This window comes from Melospiza melodia, chromosome 4, assembly GCF_035770615.1.
Source record: "Melospiza melodia melodia isolate bMelMel2 chromosome 4, bMelMel2.pri, whole genome shotgun sequence".
Classification (NCBI taxonomy): Eukaryota; Metazoa; Chordata; class Aves; order Passeriformes; family Passerellidae; genus Melospiza; species Melospiza melodia.
The window spans coordinates 81359946-81386888 of NC_086197.1; the positions used below are offsets into that span (position 1 = coordinate 81359946).

Here is a 26943-nt window from a genome sequence, read left to right on the forward strand (position 1 = left end):
AAGGACTCAGGGTCTAGTAATCTCTTAATGCAGGGCTCCTCAGTCTCTAGAACAGTTCAGCACTGTAGCCCTGATGGAGTTATCAAAATAACACACCTTCAGCTGTGAAATGCATACAGCAGAGCCTGCAGGCATACTCAAAACTTGCCTGTTGGATCAAGGCCAGGCTGGAAGTCAAGGACAACAGCTTCTAGAGACTGGTCTCAGGCACCAAAACCTGCTTTCCTACATATTTAACAGAGGCATTGTAATTATGATTGTGGTCACACTTAGCTTCTTTGTAATCATCACAGAAAGACCAAAATCTGAATTATTCTCTAGAGGTGTCTATTATTTCTACAATATTGCTTACTGTAAAGGCAACCTAAAGAAACTCAGATTTTTTGATTGATGCCTAAAGTTTTGAGAGAAGAATGTCAGTTCAACAGAGATGTGTCTGTGGGATTTATTATGTAGGTAAGAGATGCTTTTACATTCCCTTCTGCTCCTTTACTGCAGGAACTTGAACACAAGGCCACCACCACCATCACCAGGAGATGTTTTCAGTATGGATAATGTGGAACATTCTCAACCTCTGCTCCTGGAGCTGCTTGTATATTTAACAGTGCACTGTTCAGAGGGACACCAGTCCTGCTGGCGAGCAGAACATTTTGTGGTAGTATGGGATATACAGGTTTAAGACCCTTCATTTGGGTAAATGAAGAACAAACCTCCACCTACTGCCTTACAAGAGGGCTAGGTGAGTGTCTGTTTCTGTGAGAAAAGCCAAACTGACAGGCACCTAACTCCAGGAAACCACAGAGATTCTTTTCCAAGTTTAGAGGAAATATCAGAGATATTGGTTGGTATCTGAGGGCCCCAACTTCTAGCACTTCTGTACCAGAAGTGCACTGTCAGCCCAAGCAACTTAGGGACTGCTGACCACTATAAAGGAAAATGTCTAATAGGCATTAAACAATGAGCCTAACCTTGGCCACATTCCCCATTTTGGCTCTATGAAGAATTTATTGCCCTTAGCATCTCTGCACAGCACACACACAAACACACCCTCAACATTACTGCTCTGTGTGGGGCTTGTAGCTTTTCATGTAACTGCTCTCTACCTCACTTGGCTCAAAACAATACAATATAAAAGAGACCTCCTTTAATTGTAGTGTGCAAGCTGACTTGTGCAATTTCAGATGGTTTGAGTGGGGCTGTGAGACAGATTTATAAAGCTGCCATTCACCCTGTCACAACTTCTATGTCCCTGAAGACATAGGGGGGAATGGCAAATGGAGAGCTGGAGCCAGGAGGGAGCTGATAATCTCTCCACATGTTAGATGCAGAAAAAGCTCATCCAGCACCACTGAAGTGCTGTTGGTGGACTGGTCTGCACCTCTTGGAGTTTAAATGCCTTGCTTCAAAGTAATATTCTTAATGTGAATGAATACCTGCTGCAAATACAACTGTGTAAATGAGATTAAAAGGGTCAGAAGCAGGAACTTCTAAATGTTTGGTAACTATATCTAACTGTCTAGAGAGCCCGAGGGACTACAATGAATCTATGAAACAAGTTAACACCTGCTCCTCACACTTCTGTTAATTAAAATTCAGTAGAGATGCAAGTCATTGAAATGAGTGATCTGTCACTCCACAGGAGCCAGTCTGGAGTGGTCTGTCTGTCTGTCTGTCTGTCTAGACAACCTGTCTAGGCAATCACCACATTTGGTATCTGCTGTGCCATCTTCCATGCTCCTGCAGCCTGGGCACTGGGGTTATTTCCTAAGGCCTGAAGGACAGAATATCAGCCCTCAAGTTCACAGTCATTTCTAGTTTTGACTAGACGAACTCCAGACAATCTCTTTTGATAGTGGGGATGTCAATACAGATGCAGAGCTCTCAAGCCCCAATAACATTTCAACACTACAGAATTTGGTCCTGCAGCTACTGGGAAAGAGTCAGTGCAGTAGCACAGCCCAATCTTTGGCAAACAAAGTGGCTGCCATGTGGCAGACATGGGCAGCACTTGTGCATCTAGCAAGACTTCTCATGTTCAGAGGAAATGCTAGCTGGGATGGACTTGCTTCAGTTTATTCCACTTGGGAATTTAAGATCTAGCCTTGCTGTCTCAATCGTAATGAGGTCTCCACCTCCTTTTGGGGCTTGAGAAAGATGAGATGGTCCTGTCCCTTTCCATCATCCTGACCACACATTTTCTGGGATGTTTGTAAGTGAGAACACCACGCTGACTGTTTGTTACCTGGTTCAAGGCTGTTGTTACCTCTGCTGAGCAAAGGCTTTCTAGGCAGAGCATAGAGGATCTGAGGAGAAAAGTCCTACAGAACATTTAATGGTTTGACAGTAATTCAGCCACAGACAAGTTGCTGAAGTGAAAAGTATGGCTTATGTCCAAGTGGCAGCGCACTGCAATATAAAATGAAAGAAAAATCAAGGCTTGATTTACGAGGGCTCTGGTAAAAATGCTATGACACAACACTGGTAGGTTTTAAATAGGGATTTGAGTCTTCAAATCTTTCACCAAGTTATATTGAAGGATCTAGACTTATTTTTTTTGTTTCAGATGGAATATTTGTGGGATTTTTTCTCATCACACGACACTGTTGACGGCAGTGCAATTGAAATAGGAATCTGACGTCCAATCCTGGCTTGATCATTGATGACAACTTGTTACTTTTGGAGAAACTAGAGAGATCTGGCAGAAATTCTCCATATCTTTCCAGGTTATTTGTGACAGATTTAACAACTGTTATGAAAGCACCTAAGAGAATTCCCTATTATGGTCACATATTGAACTGTAATCAATGCATCTGCTTGCTGGATCCATAAATATTGTATGGCCATCTAGCCAAGAATCCAGATAATTCTGTGTCTTGCACATAGGTACAATGTGTGGATCTGTTCATGTCTAGACTCCTTTTTCCAACTGGTTACATTTTTGTTTAAAAATATCCCCAACAAGATGCTGCAGATGGTCAGAAAATGGACATGCCTCTGAAGCCCAAAGTTCTTCAGATTTGCTCATGCTTTACTTAGGTGCATACTTTATGAACATGACTGCATGCAAGGAATTCACGGATTCTCCTGGCACATCTTGATGGATCCTGCGAACAAGTAATTGTTATCCTCTAACAAAAGCATTCCCAGACTTTTCCTTTTCCTGCCTTTCTTTGAATATTCCTCATTAAAATCCTTCGGCCCTTCTTTTCCACTCCCATCATTTTCCTTCCTTCTTCATCTCCCCTTCCACCTGCCCTGTCTCTGAACAAGTGACAAGCCTCATTTTCCAATCCCCACACATCACCTTAGCCTGCTGACTAGTGCCCACTTCTCAGCTGTGGAGCTGAGGTCTCTGTCAGCTTTATTTTCTATGAAGACCCTGTGAGCAAGACAAGGTGCCTGTGTTTACATAGCTAAAACTTGTTAGAAGCAAAAGTTGTAAGAGGTCAAAAATTAAAATAAGGTGGGAATGCATTTCAGTTTTTCATTTTCTCGTACAAGATCCATCTCTTCCTCCATCTCCCTCATTTTATTCTCCAGCAAATTAATTTCATCAAATTCCTGTTTTCATAGAAATGTGTCCTACCTGTCCATTTATCTTCCATCCCCTGTGCCTGTATAGGCAAAATTAAGTTTACACAGCCATGGCCTCCTTTTTAGCTGATTCTAATACAGAGACCGTGCACTAAAGGAAGGAAAGTTTGACTTTGTTGAGGTGGAGACCCCTGATTTAAATGGGTGGAGCTGTATTCCCGTAACATGGCAGGTTTGGGATTTGGAGCGTAGATTGCACCAACTCTCACACTCACACGTGCACAAGTGGTCTCAGGAGTCGCACTGTAAAGCAGCTCCCCTTGTAACACACCACCTCAGCATACAGCTTTAAGGGTCTTAAAGCTTCCATAAAACAGTTGTTTCCATAGTTCCTGGCCACTTTCTGAAAGTGACAGATTCTGCAGCTAGGGAGTAGTTTAACAGCTGATTATATTTTTTTTAAGTCCATTTGCTTATTTTTGTAAGGCAGGTAAATTTAAAGTTAATATACAGCACTGCTATAGCCACAAATAATACAATGAATCTTTGTTCTCCAGTATTGCAGCAGGGATCCTATCCAGTAGACACTTACTGTTAAGTTCATATGATGTAAATATAGTCTGATGCAGCTTAATTTACCAGACATTTATTTTTCTGCTTTATTTATACTGCACAGACAGTGCCACTTATTCCTTTAAAGTAGCAACAGATATAAAATAGAAACCATATGGAATATTTGCAAGCTCTGAAGATTTTATCATCAGATTTGAGAATATGTTTCTTTCCATTTTGAATACTTACGATTCACTTTACATTTTGTATTTAGGATTCCCTTTGAGCTATGTTGCATTAGTTTTTTTCCTTCACCAGTTTCTACAAGAGTACAAGTAATTTTTATTGGTAAAAGTATGTGATCAGTATTTACTCTCTGTCCTTCAATTCAGCTTATATTTTTATTTTGTCTTTGTCAGTATATTCTTAACTCTCAATATCTACATTTACCATAAGGAGATATTAGTGTTGACATTGATAACAATATCATCTTCAATCTCAAATGTAAAAATAAAAATAGTACTTCATTTCTTCATAACTGTGATAGTACAAAATTTGCGACAGCTGCAATGAAACAAAATATATTGACTTCCCTTTCATGTATTTTTGCACCTGAATCACACTGTCAAGCTCCCTCTAAAGTCATGAAAGATTTTAATCACATGTGGCCATTAAGTTGTACTTCAAAGCACAAGTCAAGTATCACCAAGTCAGTCTCAAAATCTTTCCAGTTAAAAGTCCTGTAATATTGGCCAGCATGCTGTGATATCCTCTATAGCCTGAGGATGAGATAAGCAGGAAGTGCACAGAGATACTAGATTTGCATGCTAACCAAGTCAGCTGTGTGATAATAAAAATAGAAAACCCTTAGGGCTTTCTTCCCCTTTGTTCCAACAGATATGGATGTGCAACAAGCCTTGGAAAACACAAGATGATGTAAAGATCTAAAGATAGTTATTTCTGGAAAACAGGCTCATTATCCCTATTTTTGGTGTGGACCAGGCCTGTTGTACATCATCATGATGTTTGTCCATGACCAAATGGACTCTCCTGGATCCTTGCAGATAACACCTCCCAGAGTGCAGCTGAAGAGGATGTATGTTGCATTAAAACACAGATAATGGCATGTCTGGCACTGGAAAATAATTCTGAGGAATAACACAAAGCTTATGTTCCCAGTTCATTATCCAAAAATATTTCCTAATCACTTCTGCTGAAATAGTCATAGATACAAAAAGAAAAAACTCAGGGACAGTAATGATGCACCTGTCAGACTCTCACATGCAAAAAGTGCCAAGCACAGCTGGGGCAGTAGTGAGCCCAAGCAAATTCTCATGCAATTGCTGAGGATAATTAGAAAATAAAATGGATTATATTTACAGAAATGAAAAATTAAAGGACTTGATGGTCCTGCCAGTTGTCCTTCGCTACCTAAAAGGCAGGAAAATTTTGAATCACAACATAGCTGAATTTTCTGAGCAATAACAGAGGTTGAAAGCATTTGCTGTGAGTGTATTGAGACTACAGAAATGCTTATTTCTAGACAGAAGATATCATTAACTTGGTTTTGAGGCTGTAAATAATTTGTTCATTCAGGACAGAAACTTAATACTGTGTGCACTATTAAGAATAGATATTTATGGCACCGTGGCACTTAATTTTACATCAGTGTTTGTGAGCCCCTTTACACTTTGTCTGGGGATCTTTCACATGCCCTAGGAACTACAACAAGCCAGAGACTCCAGGATCTGGGCAGCAGCCCTGTCCTGCAGGAGGGTAAGGAGTGGCAGAGGGAGTGACAAATTGCCCAGCTCCACTCTGGGAGTCAGGATTAACCACTGCACCTTTGAAGCACTCAGACAATTCCATCAGAGGGATTTATGGAGTCCTGGCACCATCTGGATGCTCCAGGGCAATACTGGGCCATGGACCTCCTGCTTGTCCCTTCCAGCAAAGACTACCGGGCTGCATCACCTCCTGGAAGGTGCTGGGTTGGAGGGTGCCTGCCCTGCTCTCCAGGATGAGTCCCTTGGCACGACTGCTGCTGCTAAGGAATACTGATGTCCCCTCACTCCTTCCCCTGCTCCTCAGGAGTAGAGGAAATTGCACATTCTCAAGCTCCACACTGACCCCATTTTCACTGGTGGTCACTGGAGGCTTTTGTGGTTGTTGAGCTGCTCAAACATCTCAGAACACAGGGGTAAAAGGAAGTTTTCAAATAAAGAATTATAAGCAAAATAGGAAACTACCAGTGGGAAAGGCACAAAAAAAATTACAAAAAAATCTTAAACCAATTTAAACTATTTCCTTTTATCCCCATGGCCTTAACTTTTGCATGATTTAGATCAATGCTATTACAAGGTTGCTGAGATGTTAAACCCCAGCTATTCTGATAACTTGGCAGTTTAGCAAAGTTCAATTAGTTGGGGACAGCCTAAACCCTGTAGACTTTGGCATCCTGCCCACGGCTGCACATGTTTTCAACCACAACTACCCTGTCTTATGCAACAGTGGGGAAATATCCCAGCTGCAGGAATATAAGAAGGGTAAGGTTTCCAAAGCTGAAAGACTTTCTTTGACAGCAGTGTTAAAAGGTTTAAGTGGGTTCACATAGTCCAGTGCCAGGCACAGTCAAAGAAAAAATTGTTAGAAAAAGAGAAGAAGGCAATCTCTGAGGAGAGGAAATAAGGAAGTGGCTCAGGAAACAGGTAACATCTAACACTGACTTAGCAAGATTCAGTCAGATTCAAAGAAGGATTTTATGTTTGTCATCTAACAAAATCAAAAATTTTGACAGTCTTATAAAACCTGCAAGCGCAAGGCATCCTGTAGCCATTTGACATTCAAGTGAACATTTATGAAGGGACAGATTGCTTTCTTATTAGGGAGTTTGTTGCACCTTGATTTTTAAGATCTGCAGTGCTCATTACCAGTGAAAAGATATCATTTTATATGGACCTTGGATTATTCACAATGTAACTGCATAAGGTTTTAACTTTTTAATATTTTTCAATTTTATCAATCAAAAAGTGCTAAGTGGGAATGGGGCAAGAAGTGCAATAAGCATTATTGGGGACATAAAAGAAAAACGCTGAGACACAAAAGATGAAATTCATGCACTGAAATGGGAAAGATCATTGAAATTGGGGGCTGGGGAAATGTGTAATTAATTATTTGAATCTGTAATGTTTTAAATGCTGTCCTATAACGTGAATGGCTCCTAACTTCAAAAAGTAGGCCATTCATTTCTTCCCATTGCCACTACACTATGGGTAGAAAGGAACTACTTCCATGTTTGTTGACAGAATATCATTCTTTCACATTTCTTCCTAAGCTTCCTCTGTTTAAACTGGCCTTGTAGGTAAATTCACATGTGTGGTGCAAGCAGTCTGACCACTGGACCAAATGCTTTGCAAATTAAGCACATGTTCATACCTTGATGAATGAGAAGATAAAAAACAGAGCTTTGTATTATGACAGAGTTACAGAGTAGATTCTTGTTTCTATCATTATCCTCACTCAAACAATAAGCAGATCATTAGAAATTGAATTGGCAGTGAGAAACCAAGGAGCTGATAATGGATTTGATGATGATGCATCCCCTGACACCAGAAAATTAAATATCTCCCTGATTGTCACTTGTCTCATCACAGGATGGCAACAGTTCTGTGTGTGTGAATTATGTCTCTATTGAGAGATGTAACAAACTCATCTATGAAAGGGTCCTGTGGAAAGTGTTAATGCAAATTATCAATTCCAGTGGGAATATAAACTGTGTTGTAGGCAGCACTGCTCCTAGGGGAGCAGTTCTTCCTCCTTCCTCTATCTGTATTATACCTAAAATTCAGTGACCTCTTTGGGAGCAAGAATGCTGCTTCTGTGCACACCATGCATAAGCACACACACAGTACCTGATCCTGCTTATCTCAGGAAATTCTGTATGAAGCTTACACATACATCAACAAAGCAGTGGTATTACACCCTCAGGAGAGTCTGGTTTAAAACTAAATAGGAATACCTCCAGATGTCCCCTGTGCACTGAAGTAACTTGGATTCTTCCATGCACTTGAGCTACTCTTTTCACCAAACAACACATTTACCTTCTAGAAGTTCTGCAACACCAGCCAGCAGCACCGATTCTAATCTTGTGCACTTGATCTAAAAAACAAAAACTAAAATTTTTAGATTATTTTGCTTTAAGTGCAAAGAGAGCATTAAGTCAGTGAAAAATTCATTTTTTCATTGTGTTCTGTGTCCAAGAGCATTTCTCATCATAGTCAAAACAACCAGGGAAATTCATTGATGCCATACAGAGGCACTGTTATCAAATACAATTTTACTACTAATTTTAGCTTTAAGCAAAGTCTGGGTGAAATCCAAATTAATAAGTGGATTTTATTCCCACATCTTTCACATTAAACTTTGGAGACTTTGCAGCATTCCCTTGATGAATTTTACTTAATAACAGTAGGCTGAAAATATCTCCCTGGGGTAACTCTAGAAAATACAGACATTTAGATGGTCCATGTCGAGAACAGAATTTGCCAACAGCACTTCAGAAGAAACCCATACCTAGTTCCAGAATTGCCCCAAAAATGAGCAATTCTCAAGCACTCATGTAATTATTGGTAAGCCCAGGACACTGCCTCCAGATTTAGAGTCTGAAATAACAGACTCTAAAGTCAAGCTGAGTCCTCTCTTCCTAAGCCCCAGCTTTCTGGCAGCACATCACCAGCAGATGCAGACTGCCCAAAGACCTGCTCAGCAATTGGTTCAGCAACTATCTGAGTTATGGGCTCCAGAAAGCTTAGTTTTCTTCTGGATCCTTTGGCAATAACAGAAGGGATTGTGAGAAGCATGCATGTCCTTTCCACCTTTCAGGTACTAATTCTCTCTTTTTTACTATATATTCTATATATTATATTATCTATGCACATAGAAAATCTGGTTCTCTGTAGTGTTTTGTGCACCTACTATAAACATAATATTCAGGAGTAGCTTTGGAACCATTGCATGTTTGTGAGGTCTGTTTGTGAAGTCTCCATCTGATCACATGCCACTGATGGATGCATTGTAATTGCTGTCCCAGTAATTTGTGAACTCAGCACGCTACATCTGAATCAGCAACAGTGTGTGCTTTTAGGTGTAAATATTAAAATGAATAGCAGCAATAATGTTAAACCTCTGGACAAGGGGCAGAGGGACCTTGGAAGGCCATGTAGGGCAGAAAGAGCATCTCTGTTTTCCTCTCCTAACTTCACTCCTGCTGCCAGCCTGACCTTATTGAAGTCCTGAGAGCTCTCTACAGACAATCCCCTGGCAGAGAGATGCTGCACTGGGAGGGAGCACTGCACTAAGAGCACAAGGACTGGAGTCCAGGGACACTGCACATCTCTCCTCATGCCCCTTCTCACTGAGGGGCAGCTCTCTCACTGCCCCTGTGCTGCAATGGCTCTGCCTGGGTAGCACTATCTTGCCAACAAGGTTCCTTCAGTGCAAAGACCTGGCACATCTGCCATTCCCAGAGTGGTGGCACATGGTGCAGCCAAGCTCTGAGGGGTGTTCAGAGTGTGCTTTCTGTGTTAGAGGTACAGATTTTGAACCTGGCCACCACACATGATAAAAGTCATAGCTGAAGGTATAACCTGATATAGGTTTTCCTCTGTTCATTTTTATAAGATAAGGGGGTAATGACCCCATTGTATGCACAGGTAGGATAATGCAGTTTGTTCTGTTCTATTCATGTCTCTGATGGGCACCAGAAGCTCCAGGAGAAGAATAATAATTTGAACAAAGCTTTTCAAAGCTTTTTTTTCTTTTATCGACATTTGATTTTCTTCTTTTTTAAAATAAAAAATGTGGGCATTTTAGTATGAATGGCCACAGAAAGCCCCACCATGGCCAGAGAAAGCAAGATAAGCCGAAAGTAAAATTTATCTTCCCTGATTTATAGTAAGGTTTTCTCACTGAATTTTGGCACTTGACCTTGGCTTGGATTCTGCTTCACTGTCTCTGCATCCCACTCATGTTGCTGTCTGTGATGGTGCGAATGGTCCTCCAGCAGAGAGGCCTCTGAAGCATCAGCTAATTAGAAATACAGTCTTCAGAAACATTTGACAAATTACAATAAATTTTGGTAGATCAGCGATGCATTTCTAAATTGTTTCCCTTTGCCAATTTGCAAAGCACACACCGTGCAAGGTGAAGTGTTTGCCCTTCTGCTCCTGGTAGCCAGCTGACCTGCCTGCAGGAACACGGCTGTACCTGCTGCCCTTGCCTGGGGAAGAGGGGGCTCTGGGGGAATACAGCAGAGACGGTGCAAAGAGCAGGCAGGAGGCTAAAGCTCAGCAGGGCAGAGGATGGGGATCTGCTGGGAGCCCGGCTGTGGGGAGTGGCTGCAAGGGAAACAGATGGGAAGGAAGGCAGATGGGAGATTAGGATTCAAACACATTGCAACCCAGACTTTTTAAAATCAGATGGTCATGGGAAAATGTAGTTTGTTTCCAGTCACTCCTAGAGATTGAACTGGATGATCTCAAAACTTCCTTACAATAAATATTACTTTTTCTTTAGTATCAGCCCTCCAAATTGCAAGTATTTCACTGTACGGTGTATGCAATCAAAGGGTTTCCCTAACTAGGCAAAGACGATTGTGGCAAAAAATGTACATAAAATCAGATCCCCATGAGAACCCGACAGAAAGGTAATTCATTTATTTAAGGGGCCATATATGAAATGCTGCAAATAGGATTGGACTTTTTGAAATCAATAGTTTTAAAATTTAAATCTTACATTGCTATTTGTATATGAAGTTCTGTAGCTACTATAGAAAAATTCACATACAAGAATTTAGAACCAAAAGATCTATGATAATTTTAATAAATTTAAAAAAAAACCAGCAACAACAAAATAAAAACAAACAACCACAGAGAAGAAACTTGTTTAAAGAACCTTCAGGAAAAAATAATTTCAGAGTGGGTGATAAATTCATAGAGGAGATAAAGCAGCACATAAGGAATCCACGTCTGCTAGACCAAGGCTCTGAATTAACTTTAGAAGATGGAGCCAGGAAGCAGCAGAGAGGATAAAATGAACCATGTGTCCTGGAATAATTAGATAATTCTCTGACACAGCCCACGCATTTTGGCTGGTTCAGGCCTGTTTCATGGCTGGTTCCCTGTTTTCCAGTGTCCCTCACTCTGGTCTAAGTTCCTCTGCAACCACAAGCAGATGTTCTCTAGAGTGAAATTCAGAACAGAGAAAATAAGTTATATTGAAGGGTTTAAATAACTAGTGGGGTCATGAGCAATCTGCCCAGAGTTGATGATGCTTTGGAGACATTTTGAGAGCAGATACATAAGCATGAAGTGGGAAGGAGGCATCATTTTCTAGATCTATAGACCACAGACTGTGCTCTTAAAACATCTCTGCACGTTCATGGGGAAAAAAGGCAAGGGAAAACAGCACATCTACGTGATTATTTCCCAAGATGTTGTGCTCATAAAAAAGTTCATTTGTCATTGAGATGATTTATTGTGTTCTTCACTTGGAGCTATTGTCAGTCCACAAGAGCTATTTCACTAATTTACAACTGTGTCAAATCAAAGTTTTACAGATCTGTCATTTTATCCAGATTATTTTTAGTGCAGGTGTTTTGCTTACACAGAAGGAAGCAGCAATATATTGTGATCAAAGAGGACTCGAAAGGTCCAGAGTGCCGAGAGCAGCTCTCCATCAGGTGCTAGCTGACTCATTGGCTTTTAATGTGTAACTGAGGACTAGCAATCGAGGTAGAAGTTGATAAGACTGTCTCACTGGAGTTAACAGGAGTGAACAAATGCTGTCCTAATGAATACTGACTCAGTTAACACTGCTAAAGCACAGGAAGATTGGAATAAAAAGTGTAGGGAATGTTATGATGGGTTAGCATCTCTCTCATTTCTGTGGATTAAATCGCTGCAGACCTACGGGGGTTCCTTTGCCTCAGCTCCGCTCTGCTGTGCCCGGACCCCGCTGCGCCCTCGCAGCCGCTCTGGGCCCTCACGGCTCAACAGGCGGCACCGCGGAGGCGCGGCCGTGCGGGACCGTGCGGAGCCGTGCGGGATCGCGCTTTGTGCAGCGCTGCGGGTCTGAGCGGGGCCGTGCAGAGCCGTGCTTTGTGCAGCGGATCCGTGCGGATCTGAGCGGGGCCGTGCAGAGCCGTGCTTTGTGCAGCGGATCCGTGCGGATCCGCGCTTTGCGCAGCGGAGCCCCCGCCGCGCCCCCGCCTTGCCCGCCCCGGCCCGCCCCGGCCCGCCCCGGCCCGCGGGCGGCCAATGCCCGGGCGGGGAGGCACAGCCGGGGAAGGAGCCGGGAAAACATCAATCCCAACTTTCTCACCTTGACGGGAACCGAGCGCTCCCGATGCGTCCCCTCCCGCCGCCCTCCCTGCCGGCCCAGCCTCCCCAGCAGCGCCGTCCGACGGGCCGCGCTCGCCGCGCCAGCTGTCCCCTGTCCCGGGAGGGGGCCGAGCCCGAGTAGGGGCGCCCCTGGGTACGGTCCCCCCGGGTCCGTGCCGGCCGCGGGCAGGGGCGGCGGCGCGGCGGGGCTGCATGCGGCTGCCATGGGGCGCGGGGCTCCGCTCGCACCGAGCCTGCTGCGGGCGGCGCTGCTGCTCGCCCTGTGCCCCGCCGCCGGCAGCACCTGGATGTGAGTAGCCGGGGTCCGGGGGGGAGGCTGCGCCGAGCCCGTCCCCCCGTGTCCGTCGGGGCCGGCGCTGACGGGCCGCTGCCTCCGCAGGTGGCTGGGCATCGCGGCCGCCGGCGGGCCCGAGAGGCCGGGCTGCGCCAGCCCTCCGCTGAGCCGCCGGCAGCAGGAGCTGTGCGAGCAGAAGCCGGAGCTGATGCCCGCGGTCCGGGAGGGAGCGCGCCTGGGGCTGCAGGAGTGCCGCAGCCAGTTCCGACACGAGCGCTGGGACTGCCGCTCGCCGCCCGCCGCCCAGCGCGGCACCGCCGGCACCGGGCAGCAGCTCGGCAGCGGTGAGTGAGCGACCGAGGGACCGACCGCCGCCCCGGGGAGCGCCACGGGGAGCGCTGCCGCTCGGCGGGGCCGGGACCGGGACCGGGCTGCCCCCGGCAATGGGACGCGGGGACCGTCCGTGCGTCCGTCGGCACAAACGGGCACAGCCGGGCACAGACGGGCACAAACGGGCACAAACGGGCACGGACGGGCAGAAACGGGCACAAACGGGCACAGTCGGGCACAGCTGGGCACAAACGGGCACAGCCGGGCACAGCCGTGCACAGACGGGCACAGACGGGCAGAAACGGGCACAGCCGGGCACAAACGGGCACAGCCGGGCACAGCCGGGCACAAACGGGCACAGCCGGGCACAGACGGGCACAAACGGGCACAGCTGGGCACAAACGGGCACAGCCAGGCACAGCCGGGCACGAACGGGCACAGACGGGCACAGCCGGGCACAAACGGGCACAGACGGGCACAAACGGGCACAGACGGGCACAGCCGGGCACAGACGGGCACGAACGGGCACAGACGGGCACAGCCGGGCACAAACGGGCACAGACGGGCACAAACGGGCACGGACGGGCAGAAACGGGCACAAACGGGCACAGTCGGGCACAGCTGGGCACAAACGGGCACAGCCGGGCACAGCCGTGCACAGACGGGCACAGACGGGCAGAAACGGGCACAGCCGGGCACAAACGGGCACAGCCGGGCACAGCCGGGCACAAACGGGCACAGCCGGGCACAGACGGGCACAAACGGGCACAGCTGGGCACAAACGGGCACAGCCAGGCACAGCCGGGCACGAACGGGCACAGACGGGCACAGCCGGGCACAAACGGGCACAGACGGGCACAAACGGGCACAGACGGGCACAGCCGGGCACAGACGGGCACGAACGGGCACAGACGGGCACAGCCGGGCACAAACGGGCACAGACGGGCACAAACGGGCACGGACGGGCAGAAACGGGCACAAACGGGCACAGTCGGGCACAGCTGGGCACAAACGGGCACAGCCGGGCACAGACGGGCACAGCCGGGCACAGATGGGCACAGCCGGGCACAAACGGGCACAGCCGGGCACGAACGGGCACAAACGGGCACAGACGGGCACAGCCGGGCACAAACGGGCACAGACAGGCACAGCTGGGCACGAACGGGCACAGACAGGCACAGCCGGGCACAAACGGGCACAGCCGGGCACGAACGGGCACAGACGGGCACAGCCGGGCACAGACGGGCACAGACGGGCAGGGAGGTGCCCGCCGCCGTCCCGGAGGTACCGCGGGCACACGAAATGCAGCGAGCAGACCAAACCTGCGCTTGTCATCGCAGCGCTGCTGTTGCTGCTTGCAGTTTTAGCGTAGCACGTTCGTGGATGGCACTGCCCGTGGGTAGATCCACTTAACTGTATTGAAATAGTGTTGTTCTCAGACTTATGTTGGGTTTATCCCTTGTGTCATAGTTACTAAATAAGCAGGCTTATGACATATCATTTAAGAAAGATCACTTGCAGGTAAAAATGTCTGCTCAGGACACTAAATACAATGTGAAATGCTTTAAAATATATAATATGTGCTCAGTTATGTGATATTGATCAGCACAGTGAAACCAAAGGTCCTTATTTTGCTGGAATTTTATACTGGAATTTCCACTTAAACAAGGATGAGGATTTTTGTATCAAATGTTGCACCAAAATTTTCCTGCAAGTTGCAAGGATCCTACAACTTTTTTTTTTTTTTTTTTTTTTTTTTTTTTTTTTTTTAGCTCCCTGGTCACTGATTGTGTGATGGATGTGATTTTAAGTTTTGTAGTATTTCACTTTGTGTTCATGCAATCTTTGTACTGAAGCAGTGTAAAACCCCCAAGTTTTAACCATGAAAACATAAAGTGAGGAATAAAAAGTGATGCATATTCCAAAAAGGAAAGGGGAAAAAAAGAAAATGGGAGTTTTCCCCACTGTATGGAGCCATATGTGTGTTAGTCCTTCTGTTCAGCACGAAGGACTGTTCCTGAGGACCTATAAATGAGTGCCACTGCTCACCCACACAGCTTCACTAGTGTGCACTGTGGAAGCCTTTATGATGGTACCAGCAGCACAGACTAATACTAATAGGAGAAACAGACAGGGATTTCCTTGCTCATGAGCAGAAACATTGGAGACTGGAAATAAATAATTTTTGCAACAGTAAAAATTGGCCCATTTCAGTAAAATTTCAACTACATTTATTGACCACTCTATGATATTCAATTTGCTTAGAGTATGCCTTACACAGTAACGTGTTAAATGTGGCTGGGTGCCACATTATGCCAGAAGTTTCAGAGAATGGGGCAGGCCTAAGGAGCCAGTCTAACAAGTAAAGGCCTTTCATGCTTCTGTCTTTCCCATGGCCAGCTTTTTCTAGGAAAAGCACATGGCCTAAATATCTTTGTGCTGATTTCTGCCTCATTTAAGACTTTTGGGACTCTTTGCAACCTTTGTGAATTAGAAGAACATCAATGTTTGCTAAATTTAGCATGAGGTAAGTTTTGGCCCTGTACCAAAGTAACCTGGGATCATGACAGCTTCTCTGAGATTTAGACTGACCTTTTCTTCTTCAAATCAATATAAATAGTGAAAAGCAGAGTGAAAAGTAAGGGGTTTGGAATGTGGTTCGTTTGGAGTTTGATTCTTCATTTATTACTTGGCTTGAAAAATTCTGTGGCAAATAAAATTCCTAATCAGATTTAGAAAGAAGGTACCAAAAATTGCATGGTACCATGTGGCCATGTTCACAGGGGTCTTAGGATGAGGGAAGAGATGAGGATCTAACTCCATGTTTCAGAAGGCTTGATTTATTATTTTATTATATATATTATATTAAAACTATACTAAAAGAATAGAAGAAAGGATTTAATCAGAAGGCTAGCTAAGAATAGAAAAGAAAGAATGATGACAAAGGCTTGTGGCTCGGACTCTCTGTCCGAGCCAGCTGACTGTGATTGGCCATTAATTAGAAACAACCAACATGGGCCAATCAAAAATCCACCTGTTGCATTCCACAGCAGCAGATAATCAATGTTTACATTTTGTTCCTGAGCCCTCTCAGCTTCTCAGGAGGAAAAATCCCAAGGAAAGGATTTTTCATAAAAGATGTCTGTGACAGTACCAGTACTGAGAAACAGCATTATTGACAGCATGGCCATATGAAGAGATCCTGAAGTAATTTTGGGGTATGAACATCCACTTTGAGCGAGTCCACACTGCAGACCAAGCTGTGATGACTTTAAACTTGTGACTGTTCCTAACTTTTAATAATCATCTGGCTTGTAAAGTCCCTTTCTGCAGCCCATGTGGGGTGTGGGGTCAGTTTGGGGTCCCGGTGTGGGGTTTGGTGGCAGTTTGGGGTTTGGTGATCCCATTGTGGGGCGAGGGGTCAGTTTGGGGTTTGTGGATCTCTGTTTTGGGGTGTGGGTGGCAGGAGGTGGCCGGAGGCGGTTCTGGGGTAACGTGTCCCTGCCTCGCTGTGCAGGCACGAAGGAGACGGCGTTCGTGTCGGCGGTGACAGCGGCGGGGCTGGTGCACTCGGTGACACGCTCCTGCAGCGCGGGGAACGTGACCGAGTGCTCCTGCGATGTCACCCTGCGGCACGGCGGCTCCGCCAGCGAGGGCTGGCACTGGGGCGGCTGCTCGGACGACATCCACTACGGAATGTCCTTCAGCAGGACGTTCCTGGACGCGCCTCTGAGGAACGCGACGGGCAGGAGCGGGCTGGTGGCCGTGGACCTGCACAACAACGAGGCCGGCAGGCAGGTGGGTGACACCCAGGCGCGGCAGCAGCCGCTCCATCACCGTCGTTGGCAAAGTGACACCAGCCAGGGGAGGTGGGGCCTTGGCCGCAGGTGCTCGTGGGGCAGTGGCAAGAACAGCAGTAACATCACCAGAGAAACACGTAGAAACTCAGAATCAGAGCGGGTCTTAACCAACTAACTTCTGTATGTTAAAATAAAATCCACAAAATAAGTAATAGATCTGTAGTACTTAAATAGTAAATTTCTCTTAATTAGATATTTGATATTCAGTTACAAACTTGAAGTAGTGCTGTTATCATCAAAATATGATGTGATTGTTGTCACTGATTATTCTGTTGTTATCATGACCTGCATTTATAATTCTCTCTAATACTGAATGAGAAGGCCAGCTGGCCACAGGGCCTCATTACTCATCTTGCAGTCTGCAGTCCACACCTGAGAGTACAAGCTTAACATTGTTCAGAGGAGAAATCAAGAGTTAATATTTTCTTTAAAAACATGAAATAGAAATGACACCTTCAAAGTAGCTCATTGGTTAGGACATGCATCAAAGAAGTGAAAGGAGACTGATTTTGGATGGCTTTTTTCAGTCCAAAGAACTTCCTACCCAGGCTTGGAGAGGAAAATGGTGTGTTTGGGTGTGTGACGTTGGATTTTCCTTCCTGTCCAGCAGAGGATGTAAAATGGGGGCAGCAATAGCCTATGCAGGGGAATGTGAGCCTGTAATCTAGTGCTTTCATCTGGAATAACAGAGATTTGTATTAGTTTTACTTTAAAATTACTTTATCTTCTTTACCTTGGAGATTTCATCTTTAACGGCTCTCTCTGGGCCCATAATACTTTAAATCTCTTCTGCTCAGTGACACAGCTTTAACTGAAGGAAAAAAAGAAAGGGAAAACCTCTGGTTTTGACTACACATATTGATGGACCCCATTGTGACTCTTAAATTTCTTGTAGCTGGAAGCAGCATCAATGTATCAACTGTAATTGTTGCATTACAGTGTATTACTGTAATCAACTTTCCCATCTGCCATAGACAGGGAATAGCCATAGTAAGCCATCATAAGAGCCATGGTGGTATAATTGACAATTACTTTATTTGAAGTAATTTTTACAGGTAATATGTGTTATTTCATTTAATGAAATATGTTGTTGGAAAAGCAGAAAATCTTTCAGGTTCCTTCCAACCAAAACCATTCCAGGTGACAGAGACCCTTTTTTTGTAACTGAAGTAGTTGAAGCAAACTTCAAACCTAAGTAAAAGATGAGATCTAAAAGCTATGAGTTTAATTAGATGTCAGTCAGCTAAATCACCTCCAAGGAAAGGTGATTGGTATCTTGTAGGAGGGGATGTTAATAAGAGGAACAGAACATAAAATTATTATTTCTTTAAGGAAAGAGTAAGGAGTTGTTTATCATATTTGTGGAGCGACATAGTTAAGGAAGAAATATATATAGTCAGCTTCCATGCATAAACATTTTGTAATTTAATGGCAAAATGTAGGATAAAGCAAATATTTTGGTCACTGTCCAGAATAAAAAGAATGTTTGTTGTTGGTACTTGGGATTTCTAGCAGCAATATTATCTGAAGTTTAGCATAACTCTTCATTTTTGTATTTTCAAATCTTAACTAGGAGTTGCTGGAAAATGTTGGCCTTCATGTTTTGGGGCTTACAAGAAGGATGTTTTGATATCTTATGACCTTTTGTAATAAATGCTATCATGTTCCTAGTTTGGTGTCTTGCAAGAACAGTATTCCAGGGACAGTACTTCTGTGTTTGTTTGGAGTCAGTAAGAGAACTGGTATGTGCAGAATTCTCTTATTTCTCTCTTATTTCAGTACAGAATGTTATTTTATACTTCCACATCTCATAGTTGTCATATCAACATATAAAATTTTAAAACTGTTTGTCTTTTGAGCTGTCCACTAATCCAACTCTCAGAAGGTTCAGATTGCATCCTTATTCTGCTACAAGATAAATGTTCATCATCCTTTAGCATGGCAATTTTCAGTGTGCTTAGGTTTGCATATGTGGGCTGGGCTCTTCTGCTCCTTGAACAAAAGGATGTGGGGAGTCAGGCACTATGGGTCCACTATCATTGCATTAGTATTATTTCACTGCTGGAAAAATTCTGCTCACCTTTCCACTTGTGGAAATTTATTTGATGTGGGACTTGTTTGGAGAGTTTTTTTTACTGATGCTTGTGGATTGGTAAGAGACCCACCAAGTTTGGAACTGTTCTTAAGTGATGCACCTCTGGTAGGACATGTGCTCGTCTTCATGAATAATCATATTAGTTCTACCAGTGTCTGAACCTGGGACATTTGATTACAGGCATTCGTTCCTGTGACAAAACAAGGACTGGCAGTCCTTGTGTCACAGCTGAGAGCAGTGCCTGCACACAGAAAGCTCAGCTTGGATGTGTTAAGCATTAACTGGCATTAGAGGGTATGCAAACTGTGATTCCATTGACACACTTTGCTGCAAATCGTGCTCTGCTTTCTGCCCCATCTGTCTGTTCTAGCCACAGATTCCCACCCCGTGCTGTTAATTGCACTGGATCAGTGAAAGGAAGGCAGATAAAAAACGATCTTTCTCTCAGGTTTAATTTAAAAAAAACAGCAGTGTTCATCCCTGTTCATCACTTAGCCCTCCACTCTTGTTGTGCGTGCTGTACCACCAAGGCTGAGTGGCAATCGGGGCAGGAGGAGCTGCTCAGATGGGTCTGTGGCTCACCACAATGCTGGTGGGCCCAGCTCAGTCACCACCCTGCTCATTTCTCACAAGCTATCAGTCAGTTCCATAACCCAGCAAAGAAAGCCTGTCCCAGCTTGCTCGGAATGACGCATCCATCCACCAGGTTTCTGTGACAGTGCTCCTCTGAAGCTCTCCATGGAGTTTTGTTTCATATGGAGAATCCTCTCACTATTTCACGAATAGCTGAACAGATTCATGATATGAGCCTTAAATGTGGAACAGAACACTGGTTGTGTAGTCAGTCTGGAGGTCGTGGTCCCAGTAACTGTGCAGTCACTGTGCACTGCTGAGACACAGGTGTGTGCTGCAGCTGTGTCCCACCTCAAGGCCACGTTGGCTCCATAGGTACAATCTTAGGTTTGCTTGCACCGTCAGGAGATGCCTAATGCCTAAATTTTGCCAGATGTTCAATTATGCGAGATTTTTCATTGAAGTTCAAATGACAGACTGAGATGCAGTAGCATGTTCTGTGATCAGGCAAAGCAAAATGTCACCTCCCTGTGCTGGAAACTTAAAGTATATTGGAGTCCAGGCTTAAAATTTGCCCATCCTAGCAGCTGGTAAGCAAGACACTGAATCACATTTGTGCTTCTTTCATTCATCTGTTCATTCATACACTGCTAATGTATGCCACAATTTTATATTCTGATATCAGTCTAAGAGTTAAACATCAGTTTCTGCTCCTGTTTTGAAACTCTGTCTCCCTCTATTTTTGTTTCATTCATCCTCAGAGGAAGACTCTGAGTGTCATCTGCTGGGCTATTTGCCTACATGGCCCTTAGAACCTAGCAGGCATGTCCAGAGCTTCCTCTGACAATTTCTGAGTCCTTCTGACCATAGTGAGTACCTTATTGTACTGCAGTGAAAATGAGGATTACATCTGTAACATTTCAAATCTACTAGCACAATATGATTTAAAACTACTTTGAAATTCTAGTTACTTGACAAAAATAACTTATCATTCAAAATTGGAAAAATACTATTAAATCCTTTCTATTTTTAAGTAGCATGTAAAATTTATCTTTTGATATTGTGTTTGATATTCACATTTTATTAGGTCATCTGTCTTCTGACAGACTTTTTGTCCTTGTATTTTAAATTCTCATCTGCCCCAATCACTTTTACATCTTAATGAATCATATTCTGACTACCCAGTGATTTCATTGTTGACAGATTCTTGAGATAAGAGCAAGGTCAAGTGTGTCTATTAAAGAGAAACTAGTCTATGTAGAAGAGATGGTATGTACCATCTAGCAATTGATTTGCCACTAAAAGAGTCTGTGTGTGCTCATGGGTGAGAGTTTGCTTGTTGCAATATTGTTATTTTTTCCAGTAGTGGAGAAAAATCTCCCATTGCAAAAGCAGCCCACAGCATGTGGAAGTATTTCCTGTACAGGATTGCCTCTTTGCCAGGTTTAGTTTGTAAAGGCTGTTCTAGGTCAAGGGCACACGCCTGCTCTTCCTTGCTAATGCTTTTTGTGAATGTCTTGCATATTTGGCTTTCATAGTAACCTCCACCTACAAATCGTTCCTGTTTATTCACCAAAGAAGTGACTCCAAGCAAACACTTTGGTCATGTGTTTTTTTTTAAATGTTTGTAGTTTTATGCAAATGCCAGCTCAAGACTGAGTCAACACCTTTGGGGCAGAATGTGCCAGGGGGCCTCAATGCCCAGTGAAACCAATGGAGTAACCACGCTGGACTCATCCCAAACTTCAGTGACCACAGGCCATGATGAAAAGTCCCAGTTTAGCACATAGAATAGAAATAGCTCTTGATTTGCTGTATGCCTTGACTGGTTTTGGAATTTTGAGGATGGCATTTGTGCTGCCTGAGCTACCAATATGGAGTCTGGGGCTTGAGGTTTTTCTGGTCCTGCAGGGGGCCAGTGGGGCTTGGTAGGATTTCAGGTGTCACATCTCACTGCAGAATCAAGGCTTAGGAACTGGCACAAATGAAACTACTTTCTCAGGGGCAAGCAGAGGAGGATGTTAGATTTTCTGTTTGTTTAATTCAGTTTCAGAAAGACATAGACTGACAGCAGCTAGTCTATAGTATATGTGGAGGCTGAGGGATAAGCAAAGGCTCAGGATGAAATGTAATAAACATCATGTAGTTGGGATGTTGATTTCTTCCCCCCCCCCCCCCCCCCGCCATGTTTTGGCAAAACTGGTTCCTTCAAAGAGGATTAATTTCAATATGCATTGGCCTTGATGCATGAGGAGTTTCAAAACAAACTTACTGCGAGTTAATTTAAAATCCACACTTACTGGTAAATTTCCCAATTTCTTTGATTGTGTAAATTAAATATGGGGGGAAAGGTTAGTAAAATGGAAGATGGCAACATGGGCTTTCCACACTACTAACCAATGGCACTTATGAGTCTACAGGATGGCTTCAGAAGATGTTAATGCAAATGTAAAACAACCCAAAAATTATGATATCTGTACTACATCTGTACATGTGTGATTTTTCAGTGCCTTTTTCAAACTAATGTTTGAAACACATTAGACATTGACAACACATTAGAGTGTTGTCACAAGACTAATTGTATGATTTTGTATGATGACTATTAGATGTTAGAGAAGAAAGTATTGTATTGATTGTCTCCTGAGTGTTTGAGTCAGTCTCAAGATAAAGGAAGTTACTGCTTGTTAACAGATTCCAGTTATTTGAGGCTTGATATCCTACAAACTGAGCCAAAATTGTTCTGTGTTACAAAAAGCTTAACACAGGCTTCAGATTCCCATTGTTGGTCAGACAGTTACTGTTCAGCCCAGCCCTTGCTTCTGCACGGGCATGGAAAAGTAACTCATCTAAGTATTTAAGTATTTATTGTTGGCAAGAATTTAAGTGTTGGCAATAACTGTGAAACCTTGCTTAAACATTGACAGTTATAAAAGTAATATGAAGGCAACTACATAGTTGTGTTAAGTGGAGCCATTATGAAAATGGAAACACTAGGAATTCGTACTAGAACTAGTTATGTCTAAATTAAAAGAACAGGCCTTAAGACTATAAGTGAGATTTGCTACAGATTACCTGAGCCGAAGACACCTCTGCTAAGCCATGGTGGGTCTTTTGACAGACTTTCTGTGAAGCCTGGAGCTGTGGGCATCCTCCTGCTCTTCCAGCAGTTTGCCCAGAGGTGCCTTCTCCCGTGCTGCTTTGGGTGCTGAGCCACACTGGCTCTGCTGTGTGACTCCAGCCATTCCTGTGGCCTTAGGTACGCACAGGGTTGTCAGTGTTCAGTGGTCTTCATGGTAGCTGTAAAGTACCCTTAGAAGGCAACACACCAGGACACTTACTTGCCCAGTCAGTGTCTTCCAAAATAGGAAGGGTGCCATGACCTGCCCTATCCTTGCTTTTCCCACTAGACCCTTTTGCCCATGAGAGCCTTTTGCATTCCAGCAGTGGGAGGAGCAACATAGGACATGTCATTCAGGGATTTAGGATCCTCCAGAATGAAAAGCCATCCAGAAATCACAGCTTTCACTGTTGTGATCAATATTGCTACATTATGGCCATTGCAAACTGCAAATGAAAAGCAAGTCTGAAGATTGTGCCTCTCGTAGTGGGGGTCCAGGGCTGGAAACCTGGTTCCTAACACGTGCTCTGACTTTCCTGTTGTGGAAATGGCAGTGGCAGCTGTAATACTAAATACTTTGAGACCTTTGTCAGGCCGCATTCCTGATGAATGAAAGAGCACATCCAAATGTTGTTCTCCCTTTGCTTTCAGGCTGTAGCAAAGCTGATGTCTGTGGATTGCCGTTGTCACGGTGTTTCTGGGTCCTGTGCTGTGAAAACTTGTTGGAAAACCATGTCATCCTTTGAAAAGATTGGCCGGTTTTTAAAGGAGAAGTATGAAAACAGCATACAAATATCAGACAGACTGAAAAAAAAGGTAAGCAGGAAAGAGAAAAGCCAGAGAAAAATACCAATTGGGAAGGAGGACCTGCTGTATGTGAACAAATCACCCAATTACTGCGTTGAAGACCAAAAACTGGGGATCCCTGGCACTCAGGGCAGGGAGTGCAACCGCACGTCGCAGGGCCCCGAGGGCTGCAACCTGCTGTGCTGCGGGCGCGGGTACAACACGCACGTCGTGCGGCACGTGGAGCGCTGCGAGTGCAAGTTCGTCTGGTGCTGCTACGTGCGCTGCAGGAGGTGCGAGACCATGACCGACGTGCACACCTGCAAGTGAGCTGAAGTGCAGGAAACACGGCCAGAGCGGCCAGCCTGCGTGCTGCACGCAGCCCCTGCCGCGGGGCAGCAGCCACTGTCACCATGCGGGATTGCAGAGGGATCGGCCTCAGGGGAACAGGTACTGCCACACCAAGGGCAGTCCAAGTGAGCCTCGACTGAAAGGAAAGCTGAGTAAACATCAGGCTGCATGCAGGGACAGCTTAAACACCAAAAAGGACTCCCGATGACACATTTGAACGTGTTACTCCATGAGCAGAGACAGATGCTAAACTTTTCAAGTATTTAATAGACACAATGTCCTGAAGATCCGTGTGTGGTGGATGGGCGCAGTGGAGAAATCTCAAGATCTCATTAGCCAGAGACTGAAGAGTCAAGAGAGTTTGTAAAACACATTAGACATAGTCCTTATGTCTGTGCTTTTAAAACTGGGACTAGACAGTTCATTTCTGCAGAGTTCAGAAAGACCCACAAAGATAGGGAAAGAGTTCAGCTGTTGAGCACCAAGCATGTGCTTTGCAGCCATTCACAAAACTGCCTCCTGCAAAATGTGCAGTGTGAGACTGCAGAGAGCTCAGCAGGGTCTGCCTGGAAAAGGAGGGTCAAGCTGTGCCCAGAGGAGAGAGGCAGGAGCACGGATTGGTGAATGTGAATGGGGTACCAAACAGCAACCTCAGGATTTTTAACAGGTTGTCCTTCAAACACACAAGGGACAGGCCTGAGAGGGGACAGAAATACAGTTTGATATTTGAAGGAAATAAAAGCCTCTGCAGGCATTTCCTGAGTATCTGAGCACACATTGTGCGAATCAGCTGGTTGTCACCCCACTCTTGAATTCTATGCAATAATCTGCCACATTCAACCATCTCACTGGTGGTTCACCATCTTTATAGAAATTAACCACATGAGATTTAGCCCAAAGGAATCTGCCATAAAGCAAAGGATTTTTTTAAATAGATTTTCTTTATAGAATCAGCAGCTAGAATTTTTCATTAGGTTGCATCCTCAGTAAGTTCAATGCACAAAATAATTTATGGATTGGCTCACACCACTAAAATATTTAAACTGTTAATGATAACACTTTCTCTGTCTCCATATGTTGGCCTAATTTTATTATACATCTGTGAAAGGTTGTTTATTTTTATGCAGTGATTTAATTCCTGGCTTAAAAAGCATCATGTGAAAGGATTACTGTTGTTTAATTGTGCAAAGAACTATTTTTGATAAGACAAGAAAGCTTATATTTTGTAAATATTTAAATTATGCAAGTTATGTAAAAGGTTTCCACAACTATTGTGATAAGACTATAGCCCTTGAGATTTGTTGGTTAGGTATTTGTTAATATTGTAGTAACCTTCAACTGAATTTTGTTTGCATGTGCTGGGGGAAATTAGTCAGAGAACTGCATAAATGTTAGGGGTTTTATCATCAGGGTGGTTATAACTATTGCAGTTCATACACACTGATGAGAAACACTACGATTTTCTAAAAGGTCAGTTAATTAGTATTCTGCATACTTTCTTTTTTATTATTCTCTTAAATGCATTTTACAAACACTGAAATCCCAGCTTCAGAGTAAGTACTCCCACTGAAACCCAGAGAAATTGCAATCCAGGGAAGGGTTTGCAATCCCTTAACTTCTTCCATACTAACAGCCAGCTTTTAGAAGCTTGGGACAGTTTGGCTGAGGCTTTCAAAGTTACTTTGAAGAATTCATTTCCTAGTCATCAGTCATTTTCCCAGGAAAGATGGTGACCAGATTCTGAACTGTCACTCTTCATTGGATGTGTAAGTCAGGAAGTAGGAAACAAAATCTTCTGTGTTGTGGTATTTCACAGCCTTATGTGGGTTATTTTAGGAACATCAGTTCAGGAACAATGAAGTCCATTATCTGCTATTTGGACCTTCACTCCACATTTGGCCAGTCCATCTCCATTGGCCTGACCAAATTATTATCTTGGGACCACAGAAAAATCTGCTGTCTGTGGGGAAGGGTGCTCAGCACGCCAGTAAGGCACTGCCACAAGAGGTTTCAACACCTTCTCTGTGAAAGCTTGGATAGGGAGGGCATATCACACTGGAAGACCCTGAAGAGAGAGTTGTGAGCCCAGCAGTGAAAATAAACCCACAGGCTCCTCAGGCTGTGCCACAGGACTGATTGGCAGCATGGATGGGAGATGACTAAACAGCCCTAAGTCCTGACAGAACAAACCATACTCTCTGCTGAGACCATACTTGGGATAATACAATTTTCGACACCTAAAATAACCTTAAAATATTATTTAAACTTGTTGTTTTGGTTTTTGTTTTCTTTTATTTATTTTCCTGTTCATTGATTGCAAGATCAGCAGGAGAAAGAGAATTAAGCAGCTGCTTTGGCTGCCTCCAGGGATCAGAAACTTCCCAGAGGTTGGAGTGATTTCCATGCATTTTACACAGCAGGCAATGTAGTTGGACCATTACAGTGCTCTCTGCTGACCCCTACCTCTCTCCCTATATATTCTAATTCCCTGAAACAGAGTTTTCATATCTGCATACTTCAAATGACAATAAACAGATGATGTTCATTTTATTAACTAAAATACTGAAAAACTTCAAACACAGGGTGTAGTTATATATGTGGTGGGTTAGGTCCTTTTGAGGCATCTGTGAGAACTAAGACATAAATCAAGAAATCCACCAAGTTTTTCAATGGGGTACAAAGACCTGGAAACTTGAGACTGTACTGATAAAAAAATGCTATACATTCAATGCTGAAAAGGATAATTAGAGAAGATTGATGTAGTATTTTGTAGGCAAAAACATCTGCAAGCTATGTTCCACAGAAGGTAGCACTCTCTTCCACTGCCATCCCTCAAGCACAAAGAGGAGTCACGATTCCCCCTCAGTCTGGACTGCCTTTCTTCATGTCTTTGCATAAGCCTGTAGCTATAGCATGCTATGGACAACACCCTCAGAAAGGAGCAGACCTCTCTGAGGCATCAGGTGATTACAGATTTAGAGATTACAGCAAATGAAATACAAGATTAAAGGAACTGGTTTGTGTGTTCTGGAGAGAACATAGGGCAAGGAAGAATGTAAAGTTACCGAAGT

At 44.2% G+C, this 26943-nt stretch overlaps 1 protein-coding gene across 1 annotated transcript; it reads left to right on the top strand.

Annotated features, from left to right (window-relative positions):
* Positions 1-12688: 12688 nt before the first annotated feature.
* On the top strand, positions 12689-25354 carry WNT16 (Wnt family member 16). Its single transcript, XM_063155348.1, has 4 exons — positions 12689-12774; positions 12865-13103; positions 16607-16887; positions 23387-25354. Exons 1-4 carry the CDS (start codon positions 12689-12691, stop codon positions 23849-23851), a joined length of 1071 nt encoding a protein of 356 aa, XP_063011418.1. The 3' UTR covers positions 23852-25354.
* The last annotated feature ends 1589 nt before the right edge of the window (positions 25355-26943 follow it).